Raw genomic sequence first — 12,126 nt, forward strand, 5'->3', positions numbered from 1 at the left:
GCCACAATGACCATATAAACCATATAAAAATTACACTAGGGAAACAGGCCATCTCGGCCCCCCTAGTCCACACTGTTTTAAGTGAAACTCCACCAGTCCCTCCTACCTGCTCCCTGTCCCTAACCCTCCAAACCCCTCACATCCATGCACTCACCCAACCTTCCCTTAAATGACAAAATTGGCCCTGTTGCAATCATCTGCTCCGGAAGGTCATTCCACTCAGTCACCACTCTCTGAGTGAAGAAACTTCCTCTCATGTAACATCTAAATTTTTGCCCCCTAACCCTTAACTTATGACTCCTCATTCCGATCTCACCTACCCTCAAGGGGAAGAGCCTATTCACATCTACTCTATCGATCCCGATAATTTTAAATACCTCTATCAAATCCCCCCTCAACCTTTTACGCTCCAATGATTAAAGACCCAGTCTACTCAATCTTTCTCTGTATTCTAGATACTGCATTGATATCTCCATATATCATCCCTACATAACTTTCTCTGCAACTGAGGCTCCCTTTGTTATTAAACAAGAAAGTTTGCTGATGCTGGGGAAGAGTGCAATACATAAAGTGCTGGAGAAACTCAGCAGGAGAGGCAACTAACGTTTCGGGCTTGAGCCCTTAATAGAGGGAAAAACAGGCAGACACCTGAATAAAGAGAGGGGAGGGGGGAAGGAGGAGGAGAGGGAAGGGAGGAAGGGGAAGGAGGAAAGGCAAAGGGTAAGAAGTGATAGGTGGATACAGGTGGGAGGATAGAAGAGAAAGTAGCTGAGAAATGACAGGGGAGAGGGGAGCTCTCTGATAAGAGAAGAAAAGGAAGGGGCTGGAGGAAAGAAGATGGATAGGGAAAGAGAGAGACAGGATGAGAAGGAGAACAGAAATCGGAGAAGTCAATGGTTGGAGGCTGTCGAGACAGAACATAAGGTATTGTTCCCCCAAATTGCCGTTGGCCTCAATTTGATGTTTTTAATCTTTCTCAGTTCCGACTTGAAAGAATGACTGTTGCAGAGAGTTGTGAACACAGCTCAGATCATCCCCATCCCCAACCCCACCCCTCTCCCCCCACCCCCATTGACTGTCGGCAGTTCAAGGATTCTGTGACCAACCCTTTGAGGAAGTGATGGGTTCAGTTCTTGAGGTCTGAACTCAGGGTTACCTATTTTGGTTATTGGTCAGCTGTTTCACGATCTGGCAATAGATTTCATCCTGTAGTTCTTCCTCCTGCAGAGCTCTGGAAAATATCTGGTCAGTCAAATGAGTTCCGCATTTGGTCAGCTTGCCAGGGTAGTCTCCCATGTATTTCATTATAGGTAAGGTGTTGATTAAGGAAGAGGTAGGCTGGGAATCGAGCAGCAAGCAAGCAGGAACAAAGTCCCATGTGTTGGATATTGCCGGAAAGCCCTAAGGACTGGACGTCTTTAACCAGGGGCTGATTAACTGGAGCTGAACCCACTCTAGAGCTGCAACAGCTGGACACACTCACCCTTCACCCAGCTCTGGGTCCTTGCACTGGGTCTTTTTAACGTGACTGCAGTGTCCTCCTCAGTAAGCCCTCGCCGTTGGAACAGAATTCTTAGAGGCTATTAGTAATTTAAGTCAATCATGACTAGTCACTGATACAGCTCGGAAACAGGCTCTTCAGCCCACAGAGTCTATGCTGACCCATTTACATTGATGCCATTTTCAATCTCACCTTCCCATCAACTCCCCCCTGACTTTGCCACTCATTCTCACATGAAGGCAATTACTGTTCAGACCAGCCAATCAATGCAGGCTTTAGAGATGCAGGAGAAGCCCAGGCCATCATGGAGAAAACATGGAGACAAGAGTGGAGTGAGGAATGAGAACTCCGGGGGGCAGGGTTAGGAGGGAGCCTGCTCTGACTGTAAGGATATCAGTGAAGGCTTGACACGCCACTTGCACCATCTCTGGACTCCCACAGACTTTCTTCAGCAATGGCAGTCTCAGGGGCTCCCTCGAACAGGCCCAGATCCGGTCCTTCACACGTGCTTTTGAAAACATCGCTCTTCTTATTGACTCTTGATGCGGAGGCCTGTTTGGAAAAGAGGAATTTGGTTCATATCAGTTACAGCTCAGGGTTTCTCATACCCTAGATCCTGTTTGCAGGAACCATCGATTCTCGCCCATCTGTTTTGTTGAGAAGGAAAGCTGCCTGCTGTGGCTCTGTTCTTCTCTCTCTCTCTCTCTCAAAGCACACCAGTTTCCTCAGACACATGCAGAATTTGGACAAGTCACCTGTGCCCTTCAACAATTTCTGCAGGGGCACCATTGAAGGCATCCTGGGTGGGACGGGAACTGCTCCATCCAAGATTATAATAAACTGCATAGGGGTTGTGAATGTGGTTCAGACCATCACACACAACCCCTCCCCCCCCTCCTTGATATCATCTAGAACTCCTGCTGCCCTGGAAAGGTGGTCAACATATTAAAAGACTCATCACACCCCAGCCATACTCTCTTCACACCCTCACTCCCATCAGGAAGAAGATTCACACACCACCAGATTCAAGGACAGTTTCTTTCCCACTGTTATTAGACTAGAATGCACTCCAAAATAGTACAATTATGTTGCCTATGCTCTGTACCAACTGATTTCTCTGTAACTATGTACTTTTGTACTGTCTTATTTTGTTGTACTGTGTATATCTATTGGTCTGGTCAAAAAACAACTTGTATCACTTCATCTTGGTATATGTGACAATAAACTTGAACTTTAGCCTCAGACATCCCTTGCTACCACCACCACATTGTCCGAACTGGAAACAATAGGGGGTAATTGGAAGGGTGGAAAAGGGTATTGTTGTGAGCGTTGGATTGGGAAGGTAGTGTGGGTTGTTAGACCTCCAATGTCATTTTGAGCACCTCCTCTAACCGTGGATCAGAAAGTCCTGCTATCAAATAGGTTTAGAGGCATGAGATTGGTCCAACCATAAAGCTAGTGAAGTTATGGATCACTTCTTCGCTATTGATCCGCACCCCGTTTACACAGGTTGGGACCTTCTGAAGGGGGTGAGTATTTATATCACTCTGTAACGTGTTCTCCCCACATTCCCATAGATTGTACCCCTCCCCAAACACACACCCTTCTCAGGGCAATTTGTAGTGTCCAGTGTCCTGTGCATCTTCAGGATGTGGGAGGAATCCCATGCGGTCACAGGGAGAGAGTGCAAACTCCACACAGACAGCACCAGAGGTTAGGGTCAAATCCAGGTCCCTGACACAGCGCCATTTTGCCTTCCCAGGCTCATCTTCCAAATTTTTGGAGCCAATTAAGCTTTTTAAGAAAGCTTTCATAATGGAAAGCTCAATTAAATGAAAAGGTGTGCAATTCTGTCGAAGAGCAAGATCAACCTGAAGTGGTGGTAGGAGAACTCCTCCAGGGTGTAGAGCTTGGCTTCCACCTCCTCTGCAGGGACAGTCTGTGCGGCCTGATGTCGCTGGTCAGGAGACATGCGTATCAAACTCTGCCGATGGGGAGAAAAGGGAAGAGATATAAACAAGCTGGGGAAGGGTTACAGCAGACCAGTGCAATATGTAAGCGCTAATCTGCACAGGAAGAACACGTTTGCAGTTCTGCCAGTATTTCCGACAATTTGAACAAAGGCATTTCCTCGTTGTTGTGACCGAGCAGCAAATCTGAGATTACTGAGTAGGATTGCTTTGGATTCTCAAGCAGTGGTATGCAATTTCATTCCCACTAACTCAGCCAGTGAAACAGTCGCATGGCTGCTTGTCACAAGACCTGGGCAACATTGCACGCGGCCTGCTGGAGCAACACAGCACCAGTAGGAGAAAAGGAATGGTGGACGGTCCCATCAGGACTGTCCTCATATAGTGGCTGTGTAGGCACACCTCCAACAGCATGGACCCTTCAGCCCATCGAGTCTGGTCCTGCCATCACCACCCACTTACTGCAATACTACATTAATATTACATTCTCACCAACTCCTCTCCCACCAGACCCAGCCACAGGTCCTTGAAGCTCCACCGATTCAATTATCACCCCTTCCTTTGCTCCAAATCCCTAAGCCTATATTCCAGAAACCATATTGGAACGTAACAGGCCCTTTTTTTATCCCAGGATGTGGTGCCAACCCATTTAAACCTACTCCACAGCAGTCTAATCCTTCTCAACCTTCCATCCATAATCCTTTATTTAAGAGTCTTTTGAATGACCCTATTGTACTAGTCTCCACAACCACCCCAGGCAACACACTCCAACTGCACACTACTTTCAGTGTAAAATACTTAACCTCCGATGCTTCCCCTAAATTTTTCTCCATTCCCCTAAACAGTTGTCCTCTGGTATTTGCTATTGCCATCTTGGGAAAAAGGTGCTGGCTATCCACCCTATCAAAGCCCCTCAAAATCTTTAATTAAGTCAGCTCTTATCCCTTCATCGCTCCAAAGAGAAAAGCCCTAGCTTGGTCAACATTGCTTCATAAGTCTTGTTCCCCAACCCAGATAGCCTCCTGTTCAATCTCCTCTGCCCCCTCTCTAAGGTATGGACACCCTTCCTGTAATGAGGCAACCAGAACTGCATGTAATACAGTGTGGTCCAACCAGGGTCAGTGCCCTGACTAATGAGTCATTATCAAAACCCCACCTGATTAACCACCTCATCAACTTGAGTGGCAACCTTATTACATGGTAATTTATCAAACAGACTATAGCCGCTTTCAGGTGGAATAGCCGGGAGGATGCAGCTCCAGAGCCGGCTGCGGGTGTGTGCAAGCGATATTCAGGTGGCTGCGCTGAAGACACTGTTCTGGCACCTGAAAGGTCCACAGCAGGGAGAGGCGCCGCGGAGCAAACGCCGGCTCCTGTTGACCATGGCCGTAGTCCCGCCTGCTTTCAGGAGCCTGGGGGGGGAGGGGGGGTGCTTGGAAATGGAGAATACACCTACCTGAGGAGGGTTGGGTAAGTACTCCTTTCGTCAGGGCTCTCCGCTTTCAGGTGGCCTCCCAACAGCTGCATTTGGGTATTTTAGGTGGATTTACATTGGGGTATTATGGCCACCTGAAAGCAGCGTTTGAAAATCCAGATATACCATGTTCACCTTTCCCCCATATCCACTCTAGTAGTTACATCTTTGGAAAACTAATTTGGACATAATAAAGCATATTTTCCCCACAATGACGGTCTTAATGAAGGGGTCTGGCTTGAAAATGCATCATTCCTTTTCTCTCACTGAGCTCCTCCAGCATGCTGCATCACCAAGGTTGCCTGGGTCTCACCACATGTAGGGATGAGGCTGCTTTATGAGCTGAGTTGGTGTGAATGGAATTGCACCCTGTGCAATCATCAGCAAAGATCCTCACTCCTGACCTTACCACAGAAGGAAGATCAATGGTGAAGCAGCTGGAGATCAATGGAGAAGCAGCCTAGGACACTGTCCTGAAGCAATCTTGGTGCTGCAGAGATTCAACCTCCAACTCCCTTTGTGTGAGGTCTGATTCTTTTCTCCTTGATGCCCATTAATGTCAGATCTCCAGGGTGCCTTCATGCCACACCTCAATGTTGAGGGCAGTCTCTCTCATGCCAGGAACTCCGTTCTTTGGTTTGTGTTTGGACTGAGGTAATGATAAACCAAGTGGTCATGGCAAAACCCCACTGCCCATCAGCAAAGGGATATTGGGTGAGAGGTTCCCCACTCGACGGCGCTGGTTCTTGCCCCTCCACAGGAAAATGAGACATGGACTGACAGCACAGTAATTGATTAGTTTGGATCTCTCCTTCCATGTTTCGAACAGGACATTCTCCATGTTGTCAGGTAGATTCCAGTGCTGTAGCTGTCCGGGGACAACTGGTTAATGTTACAGCTAGTTCCAGAGTGCAGGGCTGAAACAGGAGAAACACTATATCCTGTAACAAGAGGGGCATTTGGTCTTGTAACAGTACAAGGATTCAGCCCTGTGACAGAAGGAACACTACATCCTCTAATAAGGGACTCTGGGTCACGCAAGGAGGAGGACTAGGCCCTGTAACCGTGTAACAGGAGGGGCACTGGGCTTGTAACACCAAGGTCACTGGGCCTGCATTGACAAGGTTAGTTCTGATAGTTAATCTGGGTGCTCCTATAAGCCATACCCCATAACAGGAGCTAGTGTTCAGTCCGACAAAGGGGGCAAGACCCAATACTAAGAACAGACAGGGCCATTGACCCTGCAATGAGAGCATGTATTGGGTAAGGCTTCTAGTCATATAACAGAGGTATGTCATGGGAATGGGTCCCCAGACACATAGTGCAGGCTCATTTGAGTAATGGAGAGACAGTATGGGGTCCTTGAACTAATAGGAGCTTATCTTAACAGGAGTAGTAATGAAAGCCTGCCTTTGTTAAAATGAACCATACTCAACGTACCAGCACGTTTGATGAAGGTTTCTCAAGGATGGGAATGATGTAGATAGACTCCAAGGAAAGACTTCCTGTGCTCCCAGTACGTTCATTGTGCCCTTGAATCCAGCCGTGACTTTGAGACTGAGTTACCTCCTCAGTCTTTAACAGCTTAATCAAATCACCCTTCTCAAACTTTAGGAATATGGGGTCATCTGGAAAGGCAAAATGGACAGCAAATCAAACTCTGCACAGGGGGGCACAATGGGTTGGAGAGTAAGGTCAGACACAACAGAGATACATTGGACTGTAGGGTCAGGCACATGGTTAGACTGTAGGGCCTGACAAAACAGAGAAAATGGAATGGGAGACATTGCGGAGGGAGAGTTTTTCAGACTGGAGACAGATCCAACTCATCCACTCCAACCACGTTGCCTACCTAAGGTGTTTGCCCACATTTAGTCCCTATCCCTCCAAACCCTTCCTATCCATGTAACTGTCTAAATATCTTTTGAATGTTACTGTGGTCCCCACTTCCACCACTTCCTCTGGATGTTTGTTCCATACACCAACCACCCTCTGTGTGAAGGTGCCCCTCAAGTCCCTTTCATATCTTTTCCCTTTCAAATCTTTCCCCTCTCACATTAAATTCTGTCCCACTCCCCTACCCTGGGAAAAAAGCTGACGATGCTACACAGTGTCCAGTCCTCTTTATGCTCTTAAATACTCTTGAAGTACTTTTGTAATTTAATTCCTTTTGACTTCCAGCCTGAAGACAGACTCTCCTCTTTTGTTCAGTCCCCCACAACCACACACCTTCATCTGCTTCAATTCTGGTGAGTAGGAGGAGATCAGTCAGTCCCTCAAACTTTTCCCACTATTACCTGAGATTAGGGCTCAATGTGGCTTTAAATTGCTCTTGGATTTAAAATGTGCAATAAACGTCACATTGATTGGGGATTGAAGAGGTACAAAACTTCTGCTTGCATGTGGATGCATTTCCTAAATTGGCCTCAGAAACATAGATTCTCAATAAGCTCATTGAGAAGTTAATAACTGAGGATAGGTTACAGATGACATGTTAGTGTAGATCAGGATGCTAGTTAGGACAGACTTGGTGGTGCTGGATGACTCCAACAGAAACACAAAAGTGCAGCAACCATGAGGAAAGCACAAAGGGAATAGAGATGGAGCTACGAGGGCAAGGAGGGTTCCTGAAAAAAAAACAAGAAGGTAAAACCATGATAAAATTTCCAGACGTGAAGGATTGGAGGTCAAGAAAGGAATGAGTTCTGGAAATGACAATGGCCATGTGGAGGCGAGAGAGGATCTGCTTTAGCAGAGGAGGGCAACAATACAGATGTTGAGGAGGAAGAATGTGAAAATGAAGGGGACCATATTAAGGAGGTCAGGAAAGGTAGATTGATAATGCAGGCCCACACACAATACTCAAAAGGAGGTGGGAAACACACAAGTTTCAGATACTGGAATCTTGAGCAGAAGGAGGAACTCATCGGGCCAGAGAGCATCCATGGGTAGAAATGGTCAATTAACAGTTCACCCTGGGACCCTTCATTAAGATTAGAGTGACCGTCAGTCAGAGCAAATCCAGCCCAGACTGCCACAAGAGATTTTGACGAAAATGATGATGATACCAAGAAGAATGAATCTGAAAATCCATTTGAAAACTTCAATTACGTATATAAAGGGAGAAAGAAGCTGGACAAGGAGCCGCAACAGCTCAGGCAGCATCCGTAGGCAGAAATTGTTGGCCATTGCTCTCTGTTCCCGTCGAACCCACTGAATTCCTCCAGCAGTCGTTTGCCTTCTCATGATAGGAAATAACATTGATTCTGATTTCCGTTCTTCCAGCACTGCGTGGCCCAAACATAGGGGGTAGAAATGGGACAGCTGTCACCGCCACAACCAACCTAACATCAGCGAAGGGCAGCATTGGGGGAAAAAAAGAATCAGCATTGAGAGAGGCATGGGTCGATCAGAGAGCTGGTGAGGACTTCACGATTGAAGGTCAGGTCTAACCAAGTTGATCAAGGTTTTGGAGGAGCTCACGATTAGTGAGGCCCTGCTGATTTTAACAATGCATTAGAGGTGGTGGTTAACTCTCTTTCATTGTAGAGACCGCAGATGCTGGTAAACTGGGGCATCGCACAAAATGTTGAAGGGACTCAGTGAGTCAGGCAGCATCTGTGGAGGGTAATGGATGGTCAACATTTTGGGCCGTAACCCTTCACCTGGGATGGACTTGGTTCACAGACTGATGGGGAAGGTGATAGGGGATTGGTGTGAGAGTTGAGCGTACCTTGTTTGGGGCTGTCAAGCAATGTCACTGCATACTCCGATCTCATCTTCAGGCCATTGAGGAACATCATGAGCAGGTCAGCGATGTCAGCCACATGCCCTGAGGTCAGGGTGTATTCCTCTCCCTGCAGGGTGCTCAGCGTCACGCTCTGCCCATGCAGCTTCGAAGCTCTGCACGTTGGAGATGAATGGATAACCGGAATCAGGGTCACTGCCGGGGCAGAGGTCACGTCAAGGTAGACAGAGTGCTCCCTGCTTCCATTGGGTCCTATTCATGAACCCCTTCCTCCTGGATCTAGGCCACAGCTGGCCCTCCAGATCTGCACTGCCCTACACCTATGAGCATCTCCCAGACCAGGAGTTTTCCTGTCTGGCCTGTCACCCTCCTGCTTTATACTGGACAACTGACCTCTGTTTCCTGAGAGGGATTCAAATTGTTTGACAGGCTTAAATCTCCTCCATTTATCCCTTCATCCTCACCCACACCCTGTCCTCTACACTCCCCCTGACCCCCACCCTGATCTTTACACTCTCCATGATCCCCACTCTGACCCCACCCTCTCCTTGACCTCTACACTCCCTGACCCCCCATCCTGACCCTAACCTTGACCCCATCCTCATTTTGACTCCCACTCTGACCCTGTCCTCTACACACCGTCTGCCCCCACCCTCTTCCCCACCCTGACTATAAACCCCACTCCCCACCCTCATCCTGACCTCTACACTCCCCCGAGCCCCCACCTCACCCTGACCCCATCCTCACGATCCCCACCCTGACCCTCACCCACACCCTGTCCTCCACACTCCCCCGACCCTCACCCCAACCTCTACACTCCCCATGACCCCCACTCTGACCCCACCCTCACCTCTACATTCCCCATGACCTCCACTCTGACCCCACCCTCACCCCAACCCCCCACCCTGGCTCCCATCCTCACCTTAACCCCCCACCCTCACTTCCACCCTAACTGCCACCCTTCCCTGACCCTCAATCTGGCCTCGACTCTTACTCTGATCCCCCCCACCCTCATCCTCAACCTGGCCACTACCCTCACACTGACCTCTTTCGAAGCATCAGTGCCAGGTGTCCTTTACCTAGATGATTCCCCATGGAGCAAAGTGACCAAAGGAAAGGGAGAGGAGGGATTGGAAGTCCTCAGCTAACAGCCGATGCTGACTGAACACTTTGTCTAAAGTTGGGGGGAGGGGTGGCAGAAGAAGGAGGGTGAGAAGGAGGAACAGTGCTGAAGGAAGAGGCGGTAGTAGTTGCTGGGGGAGGAAGAGGCAGAGGAAGTTGCTGGGGGAGGAAGAGGCAGAGGAAGTTGCTGGGGGGAGGAAGGCTGTTCCCCCGAGCTCTGACCTGCTTGTGTTGATTCCAGTGATTTCAGGGAAGGAACGCTTTAACAGGAGTTTCTCCTTCTCATCAACAAAGCTGAGCCCGGCCCAGTTGATGGCCACCACCAGCTTGTTCCTTGGTAAGGTAGGCCCTGGAAGAGAAGAGGGTCAGCTTGCAGTTGGGGCACACGGAACCACTGCTGAAGGTTTTATCTCTCCCCACCCTGCAGGGCCAACCCTCCCGAGCCGAGCGTCACCCGTGCAGAGGGAAGGGCCCTCAGGTTCTCCCTTGAAGTGCAGCTGGGCCGCAGGTCCTACCCAGCACAGGGATTCTCCCCCTTTCCTTCACTCTGCTCACACCAGAACATACGCATTCAGGAGTCCTGGAGCTTTAGTGCACAGGAAATGGTCCTTCCACCCATTAAGTATATACTTACCACCTGGCACATATTTACCCCAATTTTATTTTATTCTCCCAACATTCCCATCAACTGTCCCTTGATTCCACCCCTCACCAAAACTCTAAGGGCGATTTACAGTGTCCACATTTAATCAATCAACCTGCACATATCCTGGATGTGGAAAGAACCCAGAGGAAACCCATGTGATCGCAGGGAGAACATGCAAACTCTGCACAGACAGCACCTGAGATCAGGATTGAATGTGCATCTCTGGTACCATGAGGCAGCAGCTCTACCCAGTGTGCCACTCTGCATCCATCTGCATGCATACTCATGGACATAAACACTCAGGCACTCTCCAGTGTAACATGCACACACGCACATAGGCAAACGTAGAGGATGACACCAACATATCGGTACCTGAGAACTTCACAGCTTCAAAAAATCTGGAGAACAGGAAAGGCCACTTCAAGCGGACGACGTCAACCAGCTGGGCCTTGAGAGTGAGCACATCGGGCCTCTCGGTGGCGAACAAAGTCTTTCACAGACAGACAACAGATTGGTGGAGGAGAATGACACAGGCAGACATAGATAGATAGACAGACAGACACACACACATACACAGAAACGTACATACAGACACACAAATACTCACAAACACAGAAATATACATAAACTCACACACACGCACATGCAAACATACAGAAACTGCACATAGATACAGAGACACAAACACACGCTCACATAATGAATGGAAACATTGAACAGTAAATCTATCACAAGATGCTGACTGAATTAGGAAAGACCCCCAGCATGAGCCAGGGTTCAAGCAGCTGATGAAAGCAGCAGCACAAGAAACTGGGTGCACACCTGTGTGCCTGTCTATATGTTTGTGTGTATGGTGAATGCACATACATATGTATTTATGCATGTCTGTTTGTGTATCTGTGCATGGATCTGTTCATTGGTGTGACTATCTGTGTTTCCATGTGTTCATCCATCTGGATAAATGTTTGTGTATCTGTATTGATCTGTGTAAATATTTGTGTATGTGTCTATTTATGTGCATAGCTATGCTTGCTTATCACCAGATGCATCTGTATGCAATATACACATTTGTGTTTGAGTATGGGTGTTGTGTATGCATGCATGTGCATCTGTGTCTGAAATTATCTGAGTGGCTTGTAAGCATGTGTGCATCATTCTTGTAACCATCTATTGATCTGTTTGTACTTGTGCATTCATCTACATGTGTGTGAGCGTGTGCGCACGCATGCATGTGTGGGCGTGTGCGCACGTGCTGAGGTTGGGTGAGAGTGGTGATCAGGCAGACAGCAGAGTGCCAACAATGTGGATGGCTAAGAGTGGGTGTCTCTCTTGATTCTTCCATCAGTTGGATAGCATAAGCCATCAGTACCTGCCAGCAATGATGCTGAGCCTCAGCAACAGGCAGGTCTCGCAACATGTGAGCCTGTCCAACAGTCCCTGGTGTGGGGGTGTTCAACAGTCACTGGTGTGGGGGTGTTCAGCAGTTGTGGGCGTGGGGGCGTTCAACAGTCGCTGGGGTGGGGGTGCTCAACAGTCGCTGACGTGGGGCGTTCAACAGTCGCTGGCGTGGGGGCGTTCAACAGTCGCTGGCGTGGGGTATTCAACAGTCGCTAGCGTGGAGGCGTTCAACAGTGGGTGGTGTAGGGATGTTCAACAGTTCCCGGT

At 48.5% G+C, this 12,126-nt stretch overlaps 1 protein-coding gene across 1 annotated transcript in view; it reads right to left on the minus strand.

Annotated features, from left to right (window-relative positions):
- The window catches only part of LOC138742261 (unconventional myosin-VIIa-like), a 187,835-nt gene that overhangs the window by 56,499 nt on the left and 119,210 nt on the right, over positions 1-12,126 (minus strand). The window contains exons 31-37 of the mRNA XM_069896399.1: positions 10,834-10,951; positions 10,038-10,164; positions 8,679-8,848; positions 6,386-6,573; positions 3,373-3,485; positions 1,896-2,053; positions 1,157-1,310 (exon numbers count right to left, since the gene is read on the minus strand). Coding sequence (XP_069752500.1) covers positions 1,157-1,310; positions 1,896-2,053; positions 3,373-3,485; positions 6,386-6,573; positions 8,679-8,848; positions 10,038-10,164; positions 10,834-10,951 — 1,028 coding nt within the window. The remainder of the gene's footprint in view (positions 1-1,156; positions 1,311-1,895; positions 2,054-3,372; positions 3,486-6,385; positions 6,574-8,678; positions 8,849-10,037; positions 10,165-10,833; positions 10,952-12,126) is intronic.

Source organism: Narcine bancroftii, chromosome 9 (assembly GCF_036971445.1).
Source record: "Narcine bancroftii isolate sNarBan1 chromosome 9, sNarBan1.hap1, whole genome shotgun sequence".
NCBI classification, from domain to species: Eukaryota; Metazoa; Chordata; class Chondrichthyes; order Torpediniformes; family Narcinidae; genus Narcine; species Narcine bancroftii.